The 27061-nt window shown below is 51.5% G+C and overlaps 1 protein-coding gene across 1 annotated transcript in view; it reads left to right on the forward strand.

The window, feature by feature from the left end:
• The first annotated feature begins 1477 nt into the window (after positions 1–1477).
• Positions 1478–27061, forward strand: part of ADGRD2 (adhesion G protein-coupled receptor D2) — a 28215-nt gene continuing 2631 nt past the window's right edge. The window contains exons 1-24 of the mRNA XM_075054848.1: positions 1478–1525; positions 1613–1676; positions 2398–2628; positions 3361–4014; positions 4675–4773; positions 5262–5347; positions 5702–5983; positions 7306–7417; positions 7806–7940; positions 8251–8371; positions 9160–9265; positions 10132–10187; positions 11326–11452; positions 11565–11668; positions 12341–12443; positions 13068–13221; positions 14007–14140; positions 14788–14903; positions 16579–16699; positions 21805–21846; positions 22061–22114; positions 22452–22596; positions 23163–23221; positions 25834–25864. Of these exons, the coding sequence (XP_074910949.1) occupies positions 1478–1525; positions 1613–1676; positions 2398–2628; positions 3361–4014; positions 4675–4773; positions 5262–5347; positions 5702–5983; positions 7306–7417; positions 7806–7940; positions 8251–8371; positions 9160–9265; positions 10132–10187; positions 11326–11452; positions 11565–11668; positions 12341–12443; positions 13068–13221; positions 14007–14140; positions 14788–14903; positions 16579–16699; positions 21805–21846; positions 22061–22114; positions 22452–22596; positions 23163–23221; positions 25834–25864 (3184 nt within the window). The remainder of the gene's footprint in view (positions 1526–1612; positions 1677–2397; positions 2629–3360; positions 4015–4674; positions 4774–5261; positions 5348–5701; positions 5984–7305; positions 7418–7805; positions 7941–8250; positions 8372–9159; positions 9266–10131; positions 10188–11325; positions 11453–11564; positions 11669–12340; positions 12444–13067; positions 13222–14006; positions 14141–14787; positions 14904–16578; positions 16700–21804; positions 21847–22060; positions 22115–22451; positions 22597–23162; positions 23222–25833; positions 25865–27061) is intronic.

Raw genomic sequence — 27061 nt, forward strand, 5'->3', positions numbered from 1 at the left:
GGATGCGGGCCGGGGGGGGGGTACCGGCCGCCGAGCCCCGTCCCCGCGGGGCCGCTGCCCGTCTCGGTGCCGCGCGGCTGCGGGGGCCAGACGGACCCGGTGCTGGCGGCGGGGGGGAACCGCGGAGCCGCGCGGAGCCCGGCACGGGGGAGGCCGGGCGTGCTGCCGGCCGGCGGCGGGGCGCGGGGCGCGGGGCGGAGCGCGGGGCCGCGGGGCGCGGAGCGGGGCGCGGGGCGCGGAGCGGACCCGCCGCGGGAGCCCGCTGTCCTTCGGCCCCGTCGCTGCCGACCCCCCCGGCCCCCCCGGGCCGAGGCGGGTCCCGCGGCCAGCCCGGCACCTCGGGCTTGTCCTGCCGGCGGGTGTGCCGGGGGTACCCCGCTTCCCCCGGGCTCCCCAGTGCGGCGTTAGACCCCCGCTGCCGGCCGGATCCCTGGTAACCCCCCCCCCGCTGCCCTATTTTTCATGCCAAGCCGGTGTTCCAGATTTCCCGTGGTAGCATCTCCAGGGGCTTCCACGGGCAGCTGCCCGTGGCTCCCGTCGCTCACCCATCAGAGGAGCGCAGAGCCAAACGCACTTCTCCCTGGAGGGCTTGGAGCTGTGTGCTGCTTATAAAGTCACTGCTGAACTTTGGAAGACTGTTGGTGAACATATTTAGAGTCCGGGCTTCAGAACTGATCTCCTTAGTCCCTTAGCAGCGAAGTGCTTAAATGTGTGCTTTTGCTGTGCACACAGGAGAGTCCCATTGAGAGCAAAGAGATTACTCACGGCTGGCAGTGTCGGTGCCGAGAGACAGCTTTAGGACTTGTTTGCATTGGAGAGCACATTGCCAGTTTCCATGTTTGTATCTTTACATACCCATATCTACAACTTTACGAGATTTTCTACAGCCATGCGCTCAGGCTTTCCCTCCACCGGCCCAGAGCTGGTGCAGCGGGGGCTCAGCGGCCGAGTCCTGATTTTGGGCAGCTCTCCGGGATGGTTGTGTTACTGAGCTGCGTGTTCAGGCACTGCTCATGGAGGCTGGATTTACTGGTCTGCAGGATCTGTTCTGGTGCTGTATTCCTGCGGGCTTTAAAAGAAATGAGAAAAGCTGCCAGTGATGTGATAATGTTTAACGATGCAATTTATGATGGCTTTTTTATTTAGTTAATGCAGATAAAGAGGCTCTGCTAACTTGCCTGTCTATTAATATCACACATCTGTATATGTTTTATGATTAATTATTCTGTATCCTGGAAACAAATGTTAAACTGAGACCTTGAGTTCTTTAAGAAGAGCTGAGAATTATTTTGATAGGATACTACCCAGGACAGGTATTTCAGATAGAGTCATTTTCTCTTTTTTGAATCAAGACTTTCAGAGGAAAGCAGCCTTGTCTGAGAGCAAAGTTTCTGCAGAATGCTTCTGTCTCTGTAATGCATCCCTAGTAATATTTTGTTTATTCTAGCAAAAGGTGAAAGCTTTCCAGCTGGTCAGCATGTTTAGGAGAGATTCGAGACTTGATTCTTGGTTTTTCAGCCTTCTGGTGAGTTTTACAGTAATTTTTATAATTTGAGTATTTGAGATAATATTAATGCTTTATATGAACGTTACAAAACATCCTCTCCAACAGGTCAGTACTCTGGCCAGGAGTCTCTTTGCCTTTGCAGCCCTTGCCAAGAATCAGTCTTCTAAAGGTTAGTGTTTTTATCAGCACTGCTGTATGTTTTTACAAGCAATATTCAGCATAGAGAAACAACACATAAAAAGGTGTCCAGTGGCAGAAACAAAGGTAAAGAAACTTTTTCTGATACCCTGTTTTGTGCCTGAAATTATATTTGTATAGCTAAGTGTTTGCTTGGCTAACTGTGAAATTACTGTCCAAAATCAGTTAAGTACTGCTCAGCTGCTAGTCTTTGTGCTGCTGCAAACAAAACAGATTATTTTGCTCTTGCAAATTGCATCTGCAAATGCAGGAGCTGGTAGGAGCTGGGAAATTGGAATGAAATGAGAAAATTTGGTTGTACATAACTGCTTTGAACAAGCTACCCTGAGGGCAATCCCTAGGCGTACCACAGTGAGCTTTTTCTTCGGACTGAGCTCAGCATGGTTTTATGTGTCCCACAGAAGTGTGCCCAGCTCCAGCCCTAGGCCAGCGATTCAGTTTGTGAGTGGAGTCACAGATGTCCCTCATTTTAGGTCCAATATAGGCTGGACTTTCCTGTCACGCTGTGCCCACTGAACATCCAGAGGGCTGGATACGGAAATGAGCTCCTGCCTTCAGCTTCTCCAGGGTGCACCAGGCAGTATTTGTAAATGCTTGGGGATGCCGCAAGAGAATGACCCTGTAGTGTACATGGCACAAAAGTGGGTCAGAGAGGCTTTCTGTTTCTCCACGTTGCATGTGTCTTTCTCCAGGTTTTGCTCCTGTCACGATTGAGACCTCAAGACACATGTATGAATATGTGGCCACTGCTTTGGACTGGTGGCATGCAGACAGATACTGCGAACAACGCTTTTCCCAGTTGCTTTTTGAACCCCAAGACAGTGAGCGAGCTTCCTTTAGCAAACTGCTGCAGTCCCACAGCATCAGAGGTTCTGTCTGGCTAAATGAAAGGGATGGTTTCCTGCACAAACCAAAATGGAGACGTGAGTATAAGTGGGCTTGGACTATTGGGAGACATGTTCACTTTTCATTCTGAAAAATTAATCTGACTAGAAAAGTCACCACTTGTTTTTCATTGTCACTGTGGTAACACCTAGGACCTCTAGTTACAAGCTGGAACTGGCAGCATGAACAACAGTGATCCCAGCACATCAGCTGGTCACTGTCAAGATTTTTTAATGCATTGCAACAGATGGGAGTTGCAAAGTTTCTCCTCTGCTCTGTCCTCCTAGACCAACTTGCTGTAAAGCAGGTCTGGCTTTGCTCAGCCTCACCATTTGTGACCCATGGGTCCTGCAGAGCAATGGTATTAGAGACAGGACCAGGAGAACGCGTGCTCCCCAGCAGCAAGGCACCGCATGGCAGATGCCTAAAGGTCTTATTTGACTGTGCTTTTGGTTGCTGTAGCATGGGATGCTTGGGAACATGCTGTTCCTTCCATACTCATTGTTTGCAATCCTATTTGCTAGAAAATTAAGTTTCTGGAAATTACACTTGCTGAAATGATGCAATCTCAGCTTGCCTGCCTTCCTGATCCCCTCCAGGTACAGGGGAAGCAGAAGCCTTGCTGCATGTTTACAGGATGTCCTTGCCTGCCTGGTCCATGAGTTCTTAGCTTGAGTAGGAGGCCAGACCCAATACATCATCCCAATGGAAGATGATCAGGCTTTGGCCCGTGCTTCTTCCTTTATGTTGGCTGAAATTTCTCCTTCTAGGGGACCACATTGTACCAGTACTGGTATTCAGAGACAAAACAGACACAAAATATGTGAAGGTGCTCTCCGACTTCCCAGCACTGCCTGCTGTCACAGCCTGCGCCCACCTCCAGTGGGACACCAGGACCCAGGAGATTGCTACCATCTTCTCCTATGCTGTGCCGGCTTTTATTAATGAGTTCCAGCTCCGTGGCTTTGTTGACGAGGAAGGCTTTGTTCGATTTGCTCTCATAGTCCACGGGCACCATTCACCATACCTGCCCGTGTTCCGCGCTGATGGACAGTGGCATCACTTCTGCGTGACCTGGCAGCAGGAAAATGGGACCTGGGCCATCTATGCCGACGGTAAAAGGAGAGCCTCTGCCAGCGGTTTGTGTGCTGTGGGGCCGTCTGCCCCCCAGGCCATCTACGGCCAGGGCACTTTCATAATTGGGCAGGATCAAGATTCCCTGGGGGGCACCTTCAGGGAGAAAGAGTCCTTCAGTGGGAACATCACTGACTTGCACATCTGGCAGAAAGTCCTCGGTGCGGAACAGATTGAGAAAGTTCGGTCGTGCTGGGTGGTAGAGCAAGACCTTGTATTTGGGTGGAGCTCAAACGCTCTGGAGATTGAAAGCACCGTTCAGGAGGTGACTGCACAGTTCCTTTGCCCGGGTAAGTCTCATTACCCTCGCTGCTTCAGCTCCCTTCTGCAGCGGGGGGTCAGCATGCAGGGATAGTCCGAGAAGCCAGTCCCATCCTTAGGGAATTTGGTGCAGTTTCTGGAATGATGCTTCTCCTTCAGGAAGGAGAGCAGAAGCACATCCTGAGCTGGGCTGGGCAGTTTACAAATCGTACTTAGAGACACAGTCATGACTAAACCCTTGGTCATTGAAGACCCCTGCAATGACCCTAGCAATGACAGCTGTTCAGATGTCCTGGGCTAATTACAGGCTTTCTCGTCTACTGAGAGAAATGGCTTACTTGTCAGTGATGCTGTTTCCTGGGATTTGCACACACGGTGCTTTGATGCTGTGCTGGGAGGAGGGATTCAATCTCTCAGCCAGACTGGCGTGACATTACTGATAAATCACGAACTCAGGACCTGGCACTGCCACCTCCTCCGAGTTCCTGCTGGAGAGGATTTACTGGGTGGGTCGGGAGCCATTTCTGAGCCCAGTCCCTGCTCTGCTCTGGCTCTGGGGCTGCTCCAGGAGCAGTCCACAGCTTTTGTCTTCAACAGGGTTTGTGGATTGCTTGCAGGAAACATGATACTTGCTGGGGATGGCGTGTCTCTGGGGGACCTGGGCCTTCTGTTTGTGTGTGTTTCCACAGGGCCTGTTGAGGAATGCCGAGTTTTTGAAGTTGGCAGCAGTGGATTCAGTTACACATCTTGTTTGCAGTCTTTGCCTTTTATCTGTCGCTACAGAAAGGGTACAGCATGTTATTTGTTTATTCATTACTTCCATGGCATTCACTCCTGGAGGTCCTCACTAGGATGATGGCCAGTGATGGAAGGCCTCGTGTCTGCTCTGAAGCGATCATGTGCAAAACCTGCTGTAGCTGTGTTTTTGCTTCAGTTGCATGCGCTCTGACAGGTTATTTTGCTATTCTCCAGTTAAGCAGTGGTTGTACACATTACATGGCTTCTGGATGCAATGCTGTAGAGTGCCTTCCAATCCAGGCATCTCCAGACTTGTTGGCCAGGGGGACATGGGGAGGAGGCAGAAAAGAAGTGTTAGACTGTCTCTGCAGGTGGGATCTTGTACTAGAAATAAAATGTAGCTGTGAAGTTTCCTTGCCCTGACTGTCCTACAGACTTACCCACCATCTGAGGACCATTCCCCAGGCTTTGAACATGGCGTGTATTTACCACGCTGCTAGACACCACAGCAATGGTTATGCTTTTGTTTTATTCTCAGATGCATACTGGCAACTGAAAAAAGCTCAGCTGGAATCCAGCCATTCGCTTGTCAGCCGTGTGAACACACTTGCAGAGAGGACTGTGGTGAGTCCTGCAGTCCCAGCGCTGGCATCTGACACCAGGAGCAGGCAGGAGCTGTTGGGGTGGAGTTGCTGGCACCTACTGGTGTTTGAGGCCAGCAGTTATGCCTGTGGCCTTTTCTGAGCTGCTGTCGGAGAGTGTGACCAACACAGCTGTAACTCATAGTGTGATCAAACAAGCAAAGTGTTGCTTCAGATTGATTCGTCTCACTGAGGTTGAGAGGCTGGACAAGAGAGTTCAAAATGTCAAGGCAGATCTCCTTCCCCTAAGAGAAGCCTGGGTGGCCAGGCACGTGTCCTCACACCAGCGAGGGCATGCAGGGCTCTGCACTGAACTAAAACATCTTTTCCATGGCAGATTCCTGAGAACTTCTTCACAAGCAACATCCAAGACATGAACCTCTCTGTTGCTCTTGGTGCTCTTGATGTCTTGGCAACTGTTCTGAGGGAAGGAGAGACACCCGTGCTGGAGTCGTCTGACCTCCTTGCAGTGCTTCAGTTACTAAAGCAAGTTTCTGATGTGGAAGTCCAGGAGGGAGAGGAGCTGGAGATGTTGGAGCAATTGGGGCAGTATTACGTGGAAGTGACTGAGTTAATCCTGGAAGAGCAGAATATTGAAACGTGGTCATCAGTCAGCCAGGTAACGGTGTCACGAGCAGTCTGGCCGCAGTGTGCCACATCTGTTCATCTTGTGTGTGCAGCTTCTTGGCCTGCTGTATGACCGCAGGCTGAGGACCTGTCCTTGCCTGGTCACATGTAGCCTTTCTGGCCGTATTCTGGAGCTTGTGAAAATGCTGCAAGCATGGGCACGGAGCCCCTTTGCCAGCTCAGATAAGGGCCATCTGCCTTACTGTTGCCTCATTTGTTGGAGATGCAAACAAGTTCTTCTGCAAACAAGTGCAGTCAAGTGGTGCCTTCCTTGCAAACCCCTCCAGTGGTTGTCTCTGCTCTCTTCAAGCTTCTCCACTTTGTCAGGCTGGATTTACAGGATTACACACAGTTTGCAGATTCCCGGTGCTTTGTAGATTCCTTGCTCCCACATCCTGCTGTCTCTGGCAGGGCAATGCCCTTCACTTTATAGTTTGTTCTATTTTCCATGGGTGGGCTGCCAAGGAGGTATCTGTCATCAGCCCCCACGCTGTTCAAAACACCGTCAGGCTTTGCGTGAGGGATTTACATCATCCCACCCCTGTTAGGATTTTCTCCATTAGCTTCTTCCCTTCTCACATGGGTCTTTTGTGTCTGTTGTATGGTCTGCACTTTCCACCCATCTTTGGGAAATGTGTAACAGCGTCTGGCCTGGCCAGTGCTCCAGGAACCAAGCCAGGGACCTCCAGAGTTGAAAGGATGCTGAATAGTTCAGAGTTTACCTCATCGCTTAGAGTTGCTTAGGTCTCCGTGGCCACAATTACTCACAGCTTCTCAATAGTGGCATAAAACCAGCTCTGGCCCAGCGTAGCTGGTGCAGCAGATATATCTGCTGAAGGAGAAAGGGTTTGAGTTTGTGTAGTGCAGGGGTGGCACTTGTGTTGCCCAACACACGCAGGACCTTGAGTAAAGGGGCCAGTCACCTGCTACCCTTCCAGCAGTGGAGTCTATTTCTGGGTGAAACCTTTTCCAGAAAGAGAGGAAGCAGCTGTTCTACAGCTTTGCAAAAATCAGGAGTCAGATCTAAAAATCTACTTTCTTTCCAGAAGCTTATTTAGTTATTTATTTCCATGCTGGTTTAATGGCTTTTTATAAAGACCAGCAAGTTTCCCTCATTGCCAGTCTCATCTCCTTGCTGAAGGAACCAGGAACATCCTTTAGTGAAGAAATCAAAGAAAAGCAAAGGAAAAGCCTTGAGTCCCAACTTCTCTTTTTCTGCCAAGGGCCAAGCATTTAAGAAAACTTGTGTGAGCTGTGGGAAGTGTGAGCTGGCAGTGCAGGTGCTGATTTCCATTGCTATCTCCGTGTTTGCAGGTTATCAGAGGGCCTATGGCTGTTGTTGAGCTCTGCGACAGAATGGTGTCACACTTAGCCCCACTGCTGACTGCAGGGAGGACAAAGATCACGATCCAGCATGGGAATGTTGGTGAGTGGCACGGGCAGAGCTGGGGGAGAGCATCTCACTGGGACGCCGCTTAGTCATCCCATCTGGTTCCCAGTGCAAGTCCACTCCTGGCACCTCTCCTCCTCTGGCTCATCCCTTGCTAGCCCTACAGCCTTCTCCCCATTTTCTCTGTGCAGAAGTGTTACAGTGTGGGGGAATCTCTCACACTGTGGGTTGTAAGGGGATTGTAAGAAACATTTGGGTGCAGGAGACAAACTGGGCCCAGATGCACATGGTTTGCGCTGAAGGGGATCTGTCTGCTGCTGCGGGTCTTGGCTGGGCTTATAATGTCCCTGTTGTACTTTGCTGTAGCAGTAGCTCTGGAGGAAGACTGAATCCTGGTTCAGTACCTGATTTTACCCCTCCACAGGGATGGAGGTCAGGAAGCTGGAGCTGAGCAGGCAGGAGCTGAGCAGTCAGGCGTACCTGGTCCAGAGCCCCGAGAAAGGCAGGCATGACCTCATTGAAGTTCCCACAGAAGAAGTGCAAAGACTGAAAGCCAGAGGTAGGTTATGACACCTGGGCTGCCCTGGGTCTCCCCTTGGCACTTGTGCAGCATCCTCCTTAACGGCACAAACTCTTTACCCTGCACACATGCAGTCTGGAGAGATGTGGGGAGGAGATGCCGCTGGCGAAAGGGAGATGGGCTGTGGGGGAGAGATTATCTACAGCCTCTCTACAGACACAGCTTGGAGCTGTGGGTTCCCTGGACCCCCGGTATCACACCTCCAGATTAGGGCAGCGGTGCTGAAGCCTGGGCTGCTCAGAGCTGCCCTGTGGGCTTGCACCCGTCCTGCAATGCTCTGTCCCTCCAGGTCTCCGCAGAGTCATGGTGAAGAACATGTGGTTTGGCTACGGCTCCCTGCAGCGCTGCCTGTCCGGCGCTGGCAGCAGTGCTGTCTTCCAGGACATGCCTGCCTCTGACGGAGGACAGAAGTGAGTGAAACAAAAGCCCCTCCGCACCCCAGGGCTGCCCTCTTAGCACCACAGGAGAATTCATTTCCAAGTCTGCGTTGAGTCTCTCGGTGCCTCTCTTTTGGGGTCACCTCCACCCTGCTCCATCCCATCCCGCTTGTCCTTGTCCCTGCTTTCTCCAACATGCGGGTGGAGATCGGACAATGGAAAGGGGCTCCCGAACCAGCGCTTTGTGGAGGCAGGGGCCCGAGCTCCATGCCGGGGCTGCCTGTGGTGTCCCTTGTGCGTGCCTCTGGTTCCCCCAGGTTATCTGCTCTGCTGGGGGGTGGCTGGGGACGGAGCCTGCGGGGCTGCTGCAGGGTCCCCTCCGGCTGGGGCCGAAGCTGCTGGAGCCGGGGTGCTTCTGCAGATGGTGGCTCGCAGAAGTGGTGGAAGGCAGAGCCCTGCTGCTCTCCGGGGAGCTCGCTGAACACTAGGTGGGGATGGCAGCCCGCACATCCCGGCGCACACGCCGCTCCTGGTGCACCTTTGGCTCAGCCATGGTGCTGCTCAGCTGGCAACCACTTAGGATGCTCCAGTGCCTCCTCTGTACGATCACCTCCTGCAGTTACGGGAGGAATGGTGGTGGTTTCTGTTGGCCAGGTAGTCTCAAGTACCTTCTGCCCCGTGCCCAGGCCCTTTGCTGGTGGCACTGAAGCACTCCAAAAGCGGCTCCGGATCTCTCCAGCTGTCTTGTATGACGTGAGATCCTGTTTTCTGAGCACGTCTGGTGGTTCCTGTGCCTGTGAGCGGCATGCTTTCCCTGACAGGTACCTGAGCACCACGGTGGGCACTGCTGTGATCTCATCTGCTCTGCTCAGCGACTACCAGGAGATCAGCACGTCCGTGCGCTACCGCCTGCAGCACCGTGTCCAGGTACCCCGAGAAGGGGCTGTACTGCCCAGCCACCTCCCCTGCCAGCGGCATCGCGCAGCCGGACCCGGCAGGCTGTGCCCAGCCTTGGCTCAAGGCCTCCAGAGGTCTTGGACTTAAGGGAGTCCCATGCCCAGGTCTCTCACCTTGACTCCTTTTTCCCTGGGGATGTGTTTGTCCTTGTCCTGGTTTCAGCTGGGATAGAGTTAACTGTCTTCCTAGTAGCTGGTACAGTGCTATGTTTTGAGTTCAGTATGAGAAGAATGTTGATAACACTGATGGTTTCGGTTGTTGCTGAGTAATGTTTAGTCTAAAGTCAAGGATTTTTCAGCTTCTCATGCCCAGCCAGCGAGAAAGCTGGAGGGGCACGAGAAGTTGGCACAGGACACAGCCAGGGCAGCTGACCCAAAGTGGCCAACAGGGTATTCCATACCATGTGACGTCATGCCCAGTATATAAACTGGGGGGAGTGGGGGTGGGGGGATCGCAGCTCAGGGACTAACTGGGCATCTGTCGGCAGGGTGGTGAGCAATTGCACTGTGCATCATTTGTACATTCCAATCCTTTTATTATTGCTGTTGTCATTTTATTAGTGTTATCATTATCATTATTAGTTTCTTCTTTTCTGTTCTATTAAACCGTTCTTACCTCAACCGACGAATTTGACTTCTTTTCCCGATTTTCTCCCCCATCCCACTGGGTGGGGGGGAGTGAGTGAGCGGCTGCGTGGTGCTTAGTTGCTGGCTGGGGTTAAACCACGACAGTCCTGTGCTGACAGACCTTGTTGCAGCCTAATGAGTGAGCTGCATCAGTCTGCATACAGTACATGAATGGCTGTGTGATCTCTTCTTCTCCCTCTCTGCCTGCAGGACCTGCCCGATAAGCTGGTGGGGCCCATCTGTGCCTTCTGGAACTTCAGCCTCAGGTGCCTTGTTTCAGTTCAAGTCCCTAGATTTATGAGCTTTTATTTCCACTGGAAAACCAAACATAACAATGTAAATGTAATGGTAAGAGTAGGGATCTGTAATTCTTTGCCTGCTTTGCATGCTGGCATCCTCTATCTGCTGGAGTAGAGCACTCTCCTGGGAAGATTTCCTTTGGGAAAGTTACTCATGAGCAAGTGACCTTTAATGAGGTATATACAACAAAAATGGAAAGCCCTAGTTAATTATGGTAGTTGCCTGCAACAAAGAAGGATTGGTCCAAGATATATAGCCCAACAGACATGCAGGACTCCTGGCCTCATACATACTGCTTGGCATTGAGATGTGTTTTTACTGAATGTCACCACAGTGAGAGCACTGAAACTGTAATATATTATGGGTTGGTAATTAAGTCATTCAAGTGCAAAAAAACTCCTTAGAGTCCCAGCCTTGTATCAGGCATGAATGGTTTGGGGAAGGTGGGAAAAGGGTGTTTTTGGAAGCAGCTGGTTACTGCACAAACAGCTCCACTAGCCCTGCTCTGAATTTGATCTTCCCTTGGTACCGAGGCAGGCTCAGAGGAGCTGTGCTGGCAGTGAGGACAGAGCTGACCCACCACAGCCTTGGTCCCTGCACAGGGAATTCAGATTTGGGGCTTTGCTGGCTGCCCGGGCAGCAGAGAGCAGCTGGCTGGCTGGAGACAGGCTGGCTTGTCCTGAAGATCAAGAGTCCGGTGGAACCGCACAGGGTACATGGCAGGCCAAGCTGATGGAGAGGATTAGACGCGCCTGGTGCAGTGATGCTCTCAGTTAATGTGCTGGAAAACGAGCTCTTCCCAGAGCTGTGCAATTACTGAGTTCTGAGTTCTGTTTAAAGCAGTGATGGCTGAACTGTGCTTTTTAACGCACACTTTGATACTAGACTTATTTTCTCGTGCATGCCTGATGGATAAGACAAACCTGCTGAGACGCAGGATGAGCCAAAAGGAAGTCCATATGAAGACCTGTCTCTGATACCCTCTTCTTCTTCCTTTCAACTCTGCTTCTTCTGGGAGAATGAAATTCCCTTAACACCTTGGCTTTCTGTTGAAGTGGATGGTAATTTCCATATGTTTTCTCTGGTTTTTTTGCTGCATGTTAGCCCAGATGCTGGTGGGATGTGGTCCACAGCTGGCTGCTCTGTGGTGACATCTCTCCCGGACTCCACTACCTGTTTTTGCAACCACACCACAAATTTTGCTGTCCTGCTGCAGGTGTACGAGATGCAGGTAAGCGAGGAGCCTTTCTCTGCCACTCTGTGGACTGGATGCCAGCACTGTGAGCAGTCTGTGGTTAATTTGTGGGGGTTTTGTGTCTTCTGTTGTTTCATGATTGGAGCAGAGGACCACCAAGGAGGAGCTCACACTGCAGACTTTGACTTTTATTGGATGTGGAGTTTCATTCTGTGCCTTGATAGTTACCTTCATTTTATTCTTGGCAGTTGGGTAAGAAAAGTCCAGACAGTTGTAGCCTTCTCTGTATTATTTGTTTGCTGTTTTGCTTCAGAACAAGTATACAGCCAAGGTATCCTTTGTCAGTGTGGGGTGATGCGGGTGCACAGGTAGAGGCTGGGGAGCTGCACTGGTGGTCAGTAGCAGTGGGGAGGGAGGGGAGCGGTTGTCGTTGGCTAGGGAGGGGGTGCAGTGCTGGTTGTTTCTGTGGAGATGCTTGTGTGAGCTGTGCACACACCTGAGTGTCCGTGGAAAGATTTTTATCAGTGGCTAATAATGTTTGCCATAAAAGCTGCTCTGCTAGAGTTAATTTTTATAAAATAAATGGAGCAAAGCCTATTTCTTCAATTGCCAACCCTTCTGTGTTACTTGGCAAGCACAGAGATCTGCCTTGTGAGTGCGGCAGTGGCTCCCTCCACCTCCTCCTTGCTGCCTGTTCCGTGGAGCACTGGCCAAGGTCTGAGCAGCCGTACCCGAGCGCATCCCCAGCACCAAGGGCGTGCACACCAGGGCGGTCCCCTGCCTCACTGGACTGTTGTCTCTGCAGTGAGTAGCAGAGAGATGGCAGGTCACCCAGGCAGGTCTGCACAGCCCAGCAAGGACTAGTGAGAACACGTGCACCCTTTCATTTGACTGCAGCTGAGGTCTTCCTCTCTCCTTCCTCAGTGTCCCCAAGAGTGAACGAACAACTGTGCACAAGAACCTGATCTTTGCATTAGCTGCAGCAGAAGCTCTGCTCATGTTCAGTGAACTGGCCAAGACCAACCAGGTAAGCTCACCAGAAAGTGTCCTGTTCAGCCAGCAGAACCAGGCCTGCTCAAGCATTACTGTCAGGGCAAACAGAATAGAAGCATAATCCCTTTTCTTAATGTTTTGTTAATTACCTGTAACTTGCATCTGGGAAAGAATTGTGTCTCTGTGTTTGGAGATATGCACATATGAATTGTGCAATCTGTCAGCAAAATTCACCTCTTTTTTCTGACAGTTTGTTTCTGACAAAAAAATCCTTCAGGAAATTTAAGTAGTTATAAACCAGCAACATACGGTTCTGTCCCTTTCTGTGTCCTCTTTCACATCCCGGGGCTGGATCAAGCAGCTCTGAGATGAGAGACCTGCAAGGAAGGTCCAAGAACTGCAGGAAAAGATGCTATCAGTTCCCTCTTCTGTTGTTTGAGATGGTTACACAGATGAAATGAGTGTGAGCTGCAGCAGTTGGACTATTCATGTGTTGCAATTTTAAGAACTCTTCCTGGTGCTTCTGGATGTTTAAATGCATTTCTGCACATTCTGCAGCATGAATTGCAGGCTGCTCTCTTCTTTCTGATCACACGCACTCAGAAGCTCCCAGAGGACTCCTCCTCCTGAAACGGTGTGTGATTTCTCTTCTCTCCAGGTGGTGTGTTTCATGGTCACTGCCTGCCTTCATCTCTTCTTCATGGCAGCCTTTTCATGGATGCTGGTAGAGGGGCTTCTCCTGTGGAGCAAAGTGGTAGCGGTCAACATGAGTGAAGACAGGAGAATGAAGTTCTACTATGTGACAGGCTGGGGTATCTACAGACTCCTCTGCTTTGGCCACTCAGAAAAACGTGTCAATTTTTGGCTAGCAGAAGTTTCAATAGGAGAGCTCCCCGAATGTTTGGTTTGATTCAATATGAGAGCCGGGTGTCAATACTCTGCAGAGGCTTTCTTACCTTTTATGTGTCAAATTGCCAGTCTTAGAATGTAAGTTTAAAAGAATTTCTGTTATTTTTCTAAATCCAAGAGTTCAATACAAAAAAATGGAGGAGGAAGTTTATGGTAAGTTCTTGTTCTTGGAGAGCATTACTACTGACTGATAGTAATTAAAATATAAATATGTTCCTGACTAAGCACCCTTTATTCTGAGTGAGCCATTTAGGGACATAGAATTCATTTGAATAAGCTGAAATTCATATCAAGGAAGACCCTCTAGGTCAGTGCTCCTTGCAAAACACAGACATAGTTGGACATTGGGTCCAACTGGTTAAAGTATTTTGGATTGGTTTATGTCTTTGATTGTCCATTTTGTTAAAAAAGCAATCTGAGGAGTAAATTGCTTTGATCAGGACTCAGGACTTGGAATGCTTTATACCTGGGAGAGTGATGCTGACAGCGTATAAATCTGGTCTTGCAGAGCTGGGACAGATTTCAGCTGCAGTAAATTGATGTTGCTCGTGGGGTTTCAGAGGCTAAGCTGGCTCACGCCGGAGCGTGTCTGGTCATGAGGGTTTTGAAGCAATTGTCTAGAGCACAGCTGACCTGCACGGGACTTCTCTGGTTTTCCTGGGGTTTAATCTGTGGGTTTTTTCTGCAGGCCTTCCAGTCATTATCGTGGGTGTGACGCTTGCAACTTCCTTTAACAAGTATGTGGCAGACAACCACTGCTGGCTGAACATTCAGACCAATGTCATCTGGGCCTTTGTTGGGCCTGTTCTCTTCATCTTGGCAGTAAGTGCCAAAACCTGCCAGGAAGGCGTGATTCCTTCGTGTCTAGTTTTAGGAAAGCATTGCAGAGTCAGGGGTGTCAGCACTTCTCTAGCTAAGGTGCTTGCTCGCAGGGCTCGTTGTGCCTGCTGCTTTTATAGGAGAATTTTTGTTATGTTTTATATATACTTTCACAACACAAATAAATCTCTTTAACCAAAGCAGATTTTTTTATAGAAAAAAGTGCTTTAACAAAATTTTGCTGACCAGTTCTTGTTTTGGCTGTTAAATTAGAAATGTAGATAAATGTGTAGGTTGACTGTGACATTGCCTTAACTAAAGGTCTGATTTTTAACATGGGAACATGTACATCCTTGAAGTAGTGTCGGTATTATTAGACAACAGTAGCAGAAAAAGGTGCAATGTTTAAGGGGTCTGAAGTAAACACTTAACAGGGAAAACATTCTGTAGGAGAAGTTTTGAGATAAGTTTTATAGATTTCATACTTGTGTGGATAGCTCTGTGAAGTATTTTACTCACGGCTTTCTCAGGAGTGATATGTTTCTCCCTAAGTTCTGACGCTCAGTTATTGAGTTCCCAGCAGAAAAGTCTCACCCCACTGGAGCGGAGATTACAGAAAATTACTGGGTCCAATGGCTCTTCTCTGACAGGTGAACACCTTTGTGCTGTTCCGGGTGGTGATGGTGACTGTGTCCAGTGCTCGCAGGAGATCAAAGATGCTGACGCCCAACAGCAGCCTGGAGAACCAGATTGGAATACAGATATGGTGAGCAGGGAAGTGGCTGGTTTTCCCAGCTGTGGCTGCTCTGGGTATGAAATGGTGGGATTACTGTTAAGCTGAGAGTCTTTGCCTTGGCAAAGTGAAAGACCATGAGTTGGGGGAGTCAGGGTAGAAAGGATTTTCTCCTCCAGGGCAACTGTGCATCACCCAGAGGTAGTCTGTCTGTTCTAATGTCTAAGCCACTGAGAAGCCCAGCCAGCACTTTCAGCCTGGGGAACCCAGTACTGGACGCCCACATCTGCACTCGCACTCCTAATTCTCAACACTTTAGGACAGGAGACCCTTGGCAGCACCTGCTGAAATCAAAGCTACCCTGGGCCCGTTGGCATCACCAGGACCAGCAATTTGGGTCTGGGAATGGCTGGTGTGAGCACATCCCCGTCGTCTGCAGTGGTGATAGTGTGCGTGGGAACGCGGGTCACGCTGCTGATCCCACTGCCGAGCTGTCTGCCCCTTCGCTAACATCAGCCCACCGTGCTGCTAAGCAGCTTGCAGGCAGGCATGCAGGCATCCTGTAAAACATCACCACAGGGAAGTGAGGTAGCAGCTTGGGGTGTTTCAAGGAACCCAGGGACCCAATTGGGTGCCCAATTTCCATGGAATTTTATAGAGCTCTGAGCTGCAGAAGCAGCTCCTCTCCACTTCACAGAACATTGCAGTTTGAAGGGCTCGTAACTGAATTAATCTCACGCCTGTCCCATCCTTAGCACTTGTCTGCGCCCCTCAGCAGGATGGCAGCTGTAGAGAGTGCAGGGGTTTCGGCTATTTGCCGTTGTAAAAGGCATTTTCTGTATGACTTTGGGACTTGGTGGATTGAAAGTAACGCTGGTGGGTATTAGATACATGGGGAAGGAGAGGCGGTGTGAACTTCTGTAATCAGTCAATATAGAGAGACCTCTAAAAAACTGCTGCTTGAGTCATTATTTTATCATCCTCTGTGAATCTTTATTGTTGTTAGCTGGCGCCGGATAGCCCTGCTAGACACACATTGTTCTCCTGTATCATAAATAAATTTTCCCAAACTTACAGAAGCACGAAGATAGGGCATTGCTGGAGGGCAGGGTGACATCCATATGCTAATAAAACAAATACAGAAGCCCTCCTTGTAGCAGCAATTAGGGGGAAAATAGCTGTTTTCTCATGGCTAATGACGTCAAAGAGCTCCCTTCTTGCTAACTCTCAGTGATAAATAAAGAGCAGGACTGGCACGCTGGGGGCCAGGAGGTGAAATGTTTGGTTTTCCCTCTCTTAACTAATTTTGTTTGCAAAGGGATTTGTTCCATAGCTACCACCTTGGGTGCCTCTTGGTGGACACATTGTTTGAAAGGCATCTCCAGCCTTTCAATTCTTATAAACTGCAAAATACGGGCCAGGATGCTCCTAAACCCGTGGAGCTCTTTCCAAGGCAGATCCACTCATGTGTTCTGTAACCTAGTGCAGATGCCCCAGGCAGATCATGGCGAGACCCTGGGCAGGATTTGCAGAGCCAGGAAGGACGTTTGGCAGGCTGGGGGGGGCTTTGCCGGGACACCCTGGGCTCAGGGACATGGGGCACGACAGAGACCCCCGTGGAGAGCTGCTGGCTGGGAGGTGGGTGCCAGTGCACAGTATTTCGGCTTTGAAATGCCCCCAGGTAACTCGGAGCTCTTCTTCCTGACAGGGCCACAGCCAAGCCCATCCTGGTGCTGCTGCCCGTGCTGGGGCTGACCTGGGTGTGTGGGGTCCTTGTCCACCTCAGCATCATTTGGGCCTATGTCTTCATCGTGCTGAACTCCCTCCAGGTGAGTCCTGTACCAGGTGGATCCTCACATCACAGCCAAGCAGGCATCTGCGGTTTCTTGTGCTTCAGTGTACTCTACCTGTCCTAATAGTCAGGGATATTTGTCAGCTCTGAAGCCCAACCCAGCTTTCCCAAGCCGCTGTGCTGTTTTGTCTGAGGAAACTAAGTTCATGCTCCCAAAATATGAAATACAGCCCTGGAGACCTTGTTTGTCTAATGGCCCTTCAGCACCAGTCTCTGGAGTGTCTTACTGGTGCCATAGCTTTCCAGTTCAAATCTTGTTTCTCATGTTAGATTTTCTGACATTACCATGGTTTCAGAATGACACTTCCAAACTGACATGCTTGTAGGGAACTTCATTACAGTTTTGATTTGGTCATTTAATGGATAATTCAAATGGTAACTGTCCAGTTTAATGGGGCAGACATCCCAGCTGCTATCTGAGCCTTTCCTACAGGGTAGGGATGGGCTGTGTGTGCCAGCATCCCTGTCGGAATAGGGCTGTTCACAGAGACTGTTTCAAAGGTCACTTCCAGCCATAGTGTGCTTGATTGCTGCTTACATGCTGTGTGTTCTAGGATGAGTGTTTTTCATCTGGTTCACATTCATACATAGTTAGAGGTTGTGTCCTAAGAACTGTACAGGCAGAACCACCGTCCCTTTGCCTGGAAGTCAGCTTTATTGCAGGGAGACGAGGGAAGAAGAATTAAGAACCAAGGACTGAAAATATTTACCCCTAAAATCTGTATTGTCTGCAGCCATGCAGCCACTCTCCAGGGATGCTCCCAGTGACAGGTGCACTGAAATCTGATGGGATGCAGGAGTGAGTGTTAGGTGGAACACTAACACAGGGGAGGCTGGAAGTGTGTGTGCTGTTTCTAGTTCTGACTTGCAAGACCTTGGGTGAGTCATGTCGTCTCCTTCAGCCTCTTCATTCTGCTTCAGGTAGCATCTGGCTACATTTTTAAGGCTGTTTGCTTGTCTTGGTGTCTTCCAGGGCCGTGGCTGTGACTCCTGGATGCTATCATACTTCAGAGTCATGTTGTTAATATGGTAGTATTAACAGGGATCTCTGCAGGACAGAAAGTAACCCTGGTGTGTAAAGTTATACTTAATATTTGCTTCTAAGTTTACTGGTTTCATCAAAAGAGTTTCAAACTTTACCCAGCCTGTATGTGGTTAAGAGAGCAAAGCAAATTGTATTAGTCACAGCAGCCAGGAGTGCTCAGTTCTGCACTGAGGTAGAACAGTTCCCAGGACCTCAGGATATCTGAAACTCAGGGACACATGGTGACAAAAAGTCCCAGAACATGTGCTTGCCACCTGTGATTCAAAGCATCAGCCCCCTCATTGGCAGAAGCTTTCCAAACCTCCAGAGAAAGCAGCTGTAGATGGAGCTAGAGAAGCACCGAACACCACTGCTCCTGACATGGGGGGGGGAATTGGTCCCAAGGGAACGGTGGAGCTCTCTGCAGGCAGGCACTTACTGGGCTGGGCAGCCAGCCCGGCGGGGGGGGGAGCAGGGACTCGGTCCAACCCCTGGGGCTGAGACTGTGGCAGTACAGGAGGGGCCTGGCAGTACCCGCACCCTCAGTCCTGTCCCTTTGTGCTGGGTATTCACAGATGTATTTTTCGGAGTCCCTTACCCAGTGCTTGAGGACAAATCCTACTCCAGGGAATCCGAGAGAGCAACTGGGAACTACCCTCCAAACCACTGGGATCCGAAGAGTTCTCCACCCCCCGTCTCCCTTTTTTCTTTGGATTCAGTAGAAATTGGCTCCCGCTGTAGCTTTCACTTACGGAGCAGCAGAGTTCGCAGTGCTTCCCTCTGGCATACTTGGCCGGTTTCAGTGTAGCACTGGCCCAGCTCTCCAAGGGTGCAACGCAGGCGTTATCACCGCGTGCACGAGATGGGTGGCTGCTCCAGGGATATTCTGCCTGTGGCTGGCGCTGGTCCAGCAGCCGGGCGCTGCTCACGCACATCCGTCGGTTCTCAGATGGGGATGTTCCAAGGCCAGACAAGGGCCGCCTCTCCGCATCTCTGCTATTAAGGATATCAGAAGGGTGGCAGGAGGCCTGTCCTAACTGTAGTTAAACATAGCATCACTTCTCCTTGCCTCTTCATGCCATGCTTAGGTTATTGAGCAGAAGAGAACTCCAAGCTCAGTGCTGTGAAGAGTTGAGGTGAGCAGAGCTGAGAACAGCACCAGCATCTTTTCATTCACAGAAAAAAACATTTCTTAGCTTGGGTGAACTCCATCAACATCAGCAGAAAGGCAGATCAGGGCACAGCGTCCCAGCACCACCCTGGCAGTCTTCCTCTGCCTTGCTTCAGTGTTCGTGCTGTAAAAACATGAATACGTATATCACACCAGAGGGGTCCTGCTGAGGGTCTCAGGCTTGGACAGCCTTCGGGAGAGCTGCCTTCCGGTAGCACTCAGGGCTGCTCTTCGCTCTGCAACCCAGCACTGGCAAGGGAAATCCCATGACAAGTTCCCTGGTTCAGTGACTGCTAATACCCCTTGACTGTGGCCTGACAAGGTCAGCACCCAGCCTACATCCTCCATGGCTCACTCAGCCTTTGCTTCATCGCTGGTGCCAGCAGAGGGGCTGCGGGATTCTGGCTGTCATAGCGTGGATGCTGAGTGTATGGGGTTTTTGAGAGACAAGGAATGGCTCCTGAACTGAATAAATGTGTCCTCTGGATGATACATTTCCCGAGACTCTCTCTCACAAACCATGACAATGTCCGCCTTGGGTGATATAGGAGCTGAGGTGTTTGCTGGATCAGGATTTGCTTTCTTCCCTTGCTTTCTAAGTTATTGCTGCTTTTGGTTTTTTTCTTTCTCCTAAAGCTCAGTAGGAGCTGTGGCTGTTGTATGGATGGACAGTCGAGGGTTTGCCCATGAATATGCTGTGCTTGTTTGCCTCTGTCCCTTCATTACCGAGTTCAGGTCAATTTGCAGATTACCCCAGAGGAGAAATGCTGGTGGGAAGCTGTGGAGTTGAGAGAAAGCAGGGACAAAGCCTGCTACATTTCAGCCCCTTTGCTGACTGTCTTATGGATTGCCTTGGAATTTCCTTTAAGGTAGCGTGCTTCTTCATGCATGAATCTTGTGCAGGAAAGTTTTGCTGTTGTGGTTGTTTGTTTGTTTGACTGCCTTCTGTTTATCTGTGGAAACCGAAGCCTGTCTTCAAGGTTACTCTGTGTGTCGACACCAAACATGACAATTCCTTCTCCAGCCAGGCAGCACAGGAATTCAGCCGAGTGACTGAAAAGCAACAGGGAGCGGTGCTGTGCCGGAGGTGGCTGCGGTGGCTGCCCCGCAGGTTGGTGAGCAGGCGGCATCGCCCTCCCTCCAGCCCACGATTTTGGAGGTAGCAGCACCAACACCCTGCCAAGCACCCAGTGCTGGGAGGAGGTGCCTGCTGTTGAGAAACAGTGTAGGTAAAACTTCCTGGCTTCATCTGGACTTGTGGAGCTGGAAGGATGGTCCTGAGGCTGGCTCGGGGCAGGGACTTACAGACCCACTCACCCGTCTCCGGTGAGAGGGGAGCAGGAGACGGCGTTGCTCCCAGCTGGGGTGTGCGGACCGCAGCAGGATGTGGTTGCTGGACAGACGGACACCAGGCAGGAGCATCCATCCTGCTCTGCGGGTCCCGGCACGTGCCGTGCTCTCGCCTGCGGCCACCCAGCGCCTGCCCCGCCGTGAGCAGGGGGCTGCAGGGGCCGGGGCGTTGCGGTCCCCGCCGGGAGAAGATGGCGCGCAGGCAGGAGCGCAGGCAGGAGCGCAGGCAGGAGCGCAGGCAGGAGCGCAGGCAGGAGCGGGCTCCTCCAGAGCCACGACTCCGCTTCCGCCCGCTGCTGCAGCTGGGCCTCCTCTCCTTCCTTGCTCTCCTCCTTGCCGACCTCGCCGCTCCCCCCCCCTCGCCATGCTCATCCAGAATGATTATTTCAAGGAAGACCTGCCTTGGCAGCCTGACCAGAAATCTGGTCTGGGGGAGTGACCAGCATTGCTGGCTGAAGGACAGGTCATGGCACGGCGCCAGCGTACTGCTACCATTACGCCTGCCAAGAGCTTGCAGATGAAGAGCAAGGCTCATTGAAGACAAGATGGATTACTTTTCTTGCTGCAGCTGATTTATCTAGCTGCGATAACAAACACCCCACAGATATAACATAAATCTGGTGGGCCAGATAGGGCTGCCTTAAGGACGAAATCGTTGGTCTGGAGCTGTAATTAGCCCCAGGCTGTGGCCTCCAGGCAACGCTCGCTCCGGCCCTGCCCCGGGCATTTTCCCTGAGCACATCCCTCACCGGCCCCAGGCGTGTAGCTGTGGCTGCGTTTGGCTGTGGCAGAACGTGGCGTTGCTCGCTGATCTCTGGTGCGTGCACGCAACAGTGAGGGTTCGGCGAGTAGGGAGAGGGTGGCCAAGACTGTGCTGCCGGAGCCCCAGCGTGCCAGCAGGAAGGCTTGTCCAGACTGGGACTGAGCAAAGCCTCTGAGTCCATACCGCACTGAGTTTGGGTCAGAGGGTCCATCCTGTTAACGCTGTGGTCTGTCACTGTATGGAACAGAGGAACTGTTCCCGGCATCACGCTGCACTTGGTCTGTGGGAGGCTGGCAACCCCCCCCCAGGTTTGGTGCTGGGTGGGAAGGGAGGTCTGCTTCCCAGATCTCAGTTCCCCTAGCAATTAATTGCTGGTAGTTTCTGCTTCTGAGGTCTGAAGGAGGTGTTTTCTGGGGGATTTTGCGTGCACGAGTGAATGGGAGTGCGGGAGAGCTTTGGGCTCAGGAAGCCAAGTGCCCAGTGAGAGATGCCTGCTCCCCCCAAATGAAATGGATGGAGAGGAGAAGGAAGAGAGACTGGGACAGGGACCGTCTCTCCTTTGGGCTCTCTGTGAAGAGCCTGGTCTCAAGTGTGATTTTAAGGAAGGTCCTCCCTGCCCAGCTGTCCCTGGCTGTGCCATGCCCACCGTCTGTGCCTCTTCCCCTTAGCCCGGTCCTCACCCATTCTAGTGCTCATCAAACTCATTTCTTCCCATGCAAATTAGCACAACCCAGCTGTATATCTCTAACCCTTCCTGTGCTCTCTCCTTTTCAGGGCCTGTACATATTCCTGGTCTATGCAATCTATAACAGCGAGGTAAGAGATGCCCCTGGCTGGGGCTCAGTCACTCGTCACAGCAACTGTTTATTAGCAGTCAAGGGGGTAGCTGGGGTTGTTGTCAGTGCAACAGGCAGTATAGGTCCAACTGTGCTTCTGGAACAGCAGTTGCTTTTTCCCCATGACTTGCTGGAGGATCTCTTGCTCTGCTAGAGCTGCTGTGGCCCTCTCTAATGTCCTTGCTCTGCTCCAGGTGAGGAATGCCATCCAGAGGATGAAGGACAAGAAGAAAGCACTCTCATTCACAGTAAGTTGCAAGGAAGCCCTGCTGCCCCCTTCATTCATCATGTACCCATCAGAGGAGGGCCCTAGACATATGTTTGGTCTGCTTTGAGAAGATGATGTTGGAAAGAAGTCATTGTTTTAATTTTTTGTCTCCCTTCTTTGCAGTCCTGTTGGACAGCGCAGACCCAAAGATATCTACCCTGATTAGGCAGCAGCCTGCTGTACCAGGTTGGGAATGGGAGTCGAAGTCCCAAGTCCCAGGGGCCACAGATGAAATGAATCCTTAAAGTTGGACCTGGATCTAGCAAAGACTCACGTTGCAGTTTTCACTGTCCTGTATCTCTTCCCTGTCATTACAGAACTGCTCTCATCCCATCAACTACTTATCAAGTCCAAGAAACACAACCTCCTGGGAGACAGGGAAACTGAGTCCTTCTGCAGCTGAGAGTGCCTTGTCAAGCCCTGTGCAGAAAGACCCTCCAGTGAAGAACATCACCAACAAAGGTAAAGAGAGTTGTCGTTGCTGTTGGCCCAGGCTGTGTGATGATACCACAGTAAAATGTTATTCCCAAGGCTTGAATTTGAGTGCATGTTCACTTGGCACTGCGTTAACTCATTTGCACACCGTGCCTATGTGAGCACTTGGGGTCTGGTGCTACAAATGCAGCATGGGACGAAGGATTCCCAGGAAAGGCAGGGACTGTGTGCGTGTGGATCTCAGAGGGGTCAGGTTCACGCCTGCAGGCTGGCTGGGTGTGGACAGGGGGTGTCGTCACTGTGTTACACAGCATTGCATTCTCCTGAGGCAAGAATCCATGTTTGTGTCTTAAAATGAATTTTCTGGAGAAGGAGAGGCAAAGGTGGCAGTAGGAAATAGAGTTTTTAGCTTCAGGGAAAAAAGGTGTTGCACGCTCTAACCAGTTTGTGGGTGCAATTATGCAGGTAACCTGTTTGGTCCTTTGCTTCAGTAGGAGATACTTAGGGACATAAAGCACTGAGTTCTTGGTAAAGCATGAATATTTCTACTCTCTCTCTAGTTCCCAAATTCATTGTGCTCTTTCACCCCCTAGGAAATTTTGGAGCCAAAATTCCCATGGGGATTTCATCAATTATGTCACCTGAGAGACCGGTATGTAATGTCTTCTGTTATTCTTCCACCTTCATCCATATGCAGAGCATAATAGTTATGTAGGAATGGTGCCTGATGGTTCCAGCAAGGGGCTGGGACTCAGGACACCTGGTAGCGTTACCAGCTCTGGCACAAATTCAGTGTTTTTTGTTGAGCAAGTCCCAGAAGCTGCCTGACTCATCCACCCTGTGCGCAGACCCTGTGCCGATCCCCTCGGTCCCAGGGCGTTACAGAAGTTGCTGAGTGTTGGTGAGGGACCAGGCAGCGTGTTAGCACAGCCTGCCTGCTCTCCTCCTGGGGACCAGCCCGGACACACGGCCCGTTTATCAAAACCGAGGAGGTTTTGATACTCATCCTGAAGACTCTGGTGTATTAAAATACATACTCGTTATTAGCAGCATATTGATTTAAGTCATTTAAATCATTGGAGATGCATGTTTTCGTGCCCGTAGTGGCCCCTCCTGGTCGTCAAGCCAGATGCAACTGAGTGTTTGCTGTCTTCTGTAGGAGCATAAGATGGAGAGCAAGGTGGGCTGGCAGGCAGGAGCTCCCGGCTAGTGACCTGCCGTGGCTGTACTGGGAGGACAGGGCTTGGCTCAGGAGGCAATGGCCCGGGCTGGGGCAGGCGGCGGTGGGCAACAGGGGAGAGTGCGAGTTCTGGGGGCAGGAGAGGAGGAGGCCCCCGGGTGGCCGATGTCCAGGGTGAGAGCTCTTCCCTGAGCCGATGGGGAACCAGCCCCGCTGCCGTGCCGGGAGGGTGATTGTCGCAGGGGCGTGCATGGACAGAAGGAGCCAGTGGATTTGAGCCAGTAAAGCACCAAGCGGAGGTCGGTATGGATCAAGGCAGGAGACTTCCCCCAGGGAGTGCAAATTAAAATCAGGCAGCAGGGGCTTGCTGGCCCCGTGGTGGGTGAGCCGCATCCGTCCAGGGAGGGCTGGCTGGGTTGTGCTGCCTGCAGGAGTGAGTCTGATGTAAAGCTCAGCGAGGCATGGCCTAAAGTAGGGAACAATTTAAATTTTACTACTCTGATACCACTTCCATCTCCCACTATTGAAATGATCATCAGTCCTTGTGCACTTGACATACAAGTGCTGTAATTTCCTCAGAATAAAATCCAACACTACTTTCATGAGTCTCTCGCTGAAGGATCTCTCTCTCCCTCTCTAATATTTATCCTTTGAAAACCTGTGTCACATAGACAGCTCTTATTTATCCAATAGATAATACTTCTATAGCTGGCATATCGTTTTGAAGCCACTCAATAAAATCCATATTTTCATCTCTCATGATTTATATTGTGGTTAATGCCGTTCCTCCCCTCGTGCTGAATGCCGCCTGGGATTCATTCGCAGGTGATGCTTTTCTCAGCCAGCCAGGTGCTGGCTGTGTAAACCGGGACCAGGGCTAACCTCCTGGCACCAGATATGAGACGTGGGCCAAGGGATTAGCCCGGGGGCCTGAGTTTCCTAAGGCAGGGAGCATTAGGAGGCAGCAGATCTCCTAAATGCCAAGGCTGTGGCATTTCCTAGCAGGCAAAGACAGAAAGCGCTTTCCTCCCTGTGAGGGTCATTGAGGACTTTGCTGTATCTTTGCTGCTTAAACATTGCATTTTAATATACTCGTTTCCTTTCTCACTAATGTGGATGCAGCAAAAGGCGAGGCTGATGCCAGTGCCTGCCTGGGGAGAGGGGGCACGGCCCCGCTGCCCGCACGGATCTGTGCTGCGGCAGCGTGGCTGGCTCTCGGTGCTCCCTCGGCGTCGGTGTGAGCCCCGCGGTGCCGAGCCAGCCGGGGGATTTTTCCATCCGAGCCCCATCTTCACCACAGAGGTGCTTGGCACAGCTGGGCCCCCGTTGGTGCTACGCTCCGCTGGATAGGTGCTGCTTTCTGTGCTCGTTAGTTATATAAGTCAGTGCTGTTTTTCCTGCTCCCTGGCTAAATGAGTCATGGCACTCGCTGGAGGAGCGGTGAATTAAGAATGTCACTGGCAGCTGCACAATGGTTTGGATGAAGAGAAGATGCTACTTAAAAACGTTTGAAAACACTTAAAATGACAAAACACTGAGCGAGTGAAGATACAAACACAGACGAGATGTTCTTTGTGTTTCAGCTTTTTTAAATGTTGTTTGGTGATATTTATTGCTTTTGGGCTGGGAGCAGGAATTTCACACCTCACAGAGCATTAACCATCACTTAAACACAGGGTGCAGGCTTGTGCGTGCTCTTTCCACCACAGCCCAGGGAGGAGAAAGTTCTCTTTCCTCTTTTCCTGGATTTTCCTGTGGTCTCCAGGATGGTGCCCGGCCCGCCGGGTCACCCCCAGGACCGGAGGGGTCCCCGGAGAGGGCGTGCAGCGCGGGGCACCAGCTCACGGCCCGGGCGCTGCCGAGAGGTGCAGCTGTGTCCAGGGACACGCTGCAAGGTGTCCATCCCTCAGGGAGCGGGATGAAGGCTCCAGTTCCCAGCCTGTGTGGTGGCTCAGTGGGAGGGAGAGTGCGGTGTGGTGGCTGGGTGCTGGGGGAGCCCTGCTTGGCCCTGGGGAGTGTGGCGGGGGGTTGTCAGCAGCAGAGCAATCAGACCTTCTGCTAACAAATGTTCTCCCTTCTTTCAGGCTGTAGAGCTGACAGCGTTCAAATCCTCAGGTAACATTTGCTTACGTCGTTTTCTTTAATTTTTGTTACTGCTGATACTGGTTTCTGTGGTTTCATGGTGGAGTGCTGCCCGGAGGGCAGGTGATTTTTGCTCAGGCTTCAGGAAGCTCTTTATTTCCAAACTGCCCTGATCGGTGCAGTCCTGGCAAGGCTGTTGGGAGATCCGTGTCCCCCCTGAACAGATGAGGGAGAGGGGGAGTAATGACACCCAGCAGTTCTGCCAGTGCTGCCTGCACTGCCTTTCCCCGCAGCACTGGTGGCTCAGCGCAGGGAGGGAACCTGAGCGCCCTGCAGGTTCAGCCGAGGGTGTCCATCTCAGGGCACCCGCCCGGTTTCTCCTGCGTCTCTGCACCTTTCTTGCTGCCGCTTCGTGTCCGCAGTTTGTTGCACAGCGGCTCCCTCCACGACAGCGAAGCTGCAGGTCGCGGGGCTTGGCAGGCAGCGGAGGGACAGGGGGTACCTGCAGGTACCTGATGCTGAGCTCTCCGGCTGCGCACCCCAGCGTGGCCGGTCCTCGAGGCGCAGCAGGGACCGGCATGCCTCGCTGCTTGGCAAGACCCGGGCTGCTTTCAGGGGTGGCAACATCCCTGTGCTGCCACAGGGTATTTTAAAGCAGCAGCTGCTGCAGAAAGCGCTGGCGGGTGTCAGGAGTGCCCTGCTCCCAAAGAAAGGAAGCCAGGGGAGGTGGGGTGTTCAGACGGGGCTGGATTTATGAGCTTAAAAGCAGCCATTTAGCTTCTTCTGTTTCAGGTTGTAGAAAGGCCAATGTCACCATGGAGGTGGGTAGAATTAAAACCAGAAATCCCTCCTAAGCCCCAAACCTCTGCTTGACGGCAGTGCTGGGGAGAGGCCGGCCAGCCACAGCCCCCTGCTCCCTCCCCAGCTTCCCTGCCTGGCTTTGGGCAAGTCCCCAGCTCCTCCAGGTACAGGTGTAGCATATTTAGCTTTTTTTTTTTTTTTGCCAACCACTACCTAGTACTCCCAGCACTCTCAGTGTGGTTGGTGTCTGGATGGGGTCACTCAAGCAGACAGTACAGTGAAGAAGCGCCGGGGATGAATTGATATTGTTTTTTCTGTATTGTTACATTTTCTTTTGTCAAAGGAAGCAGTGTATTAGCAGGTTTCTGATTTTGCTCCACGTTAAGTGTCTAAGCAGGGCATGCTTAGACTATTTTCGAGACGATGCTA

Source organism: Buteo buteo, chromosome 23, assembly GCF_964188355.1.
Source record: "Buteo buteo chromosome 23, bButBut1.hap1.1, whole genome shotgun sequence".
Taxonomy (NCBI): domain Eukaryota; kingdom Metazoa; phylum Chordata; class Aves; order Accipitriformes; family Accipitridae; genus Buteo; species Buteo buteo.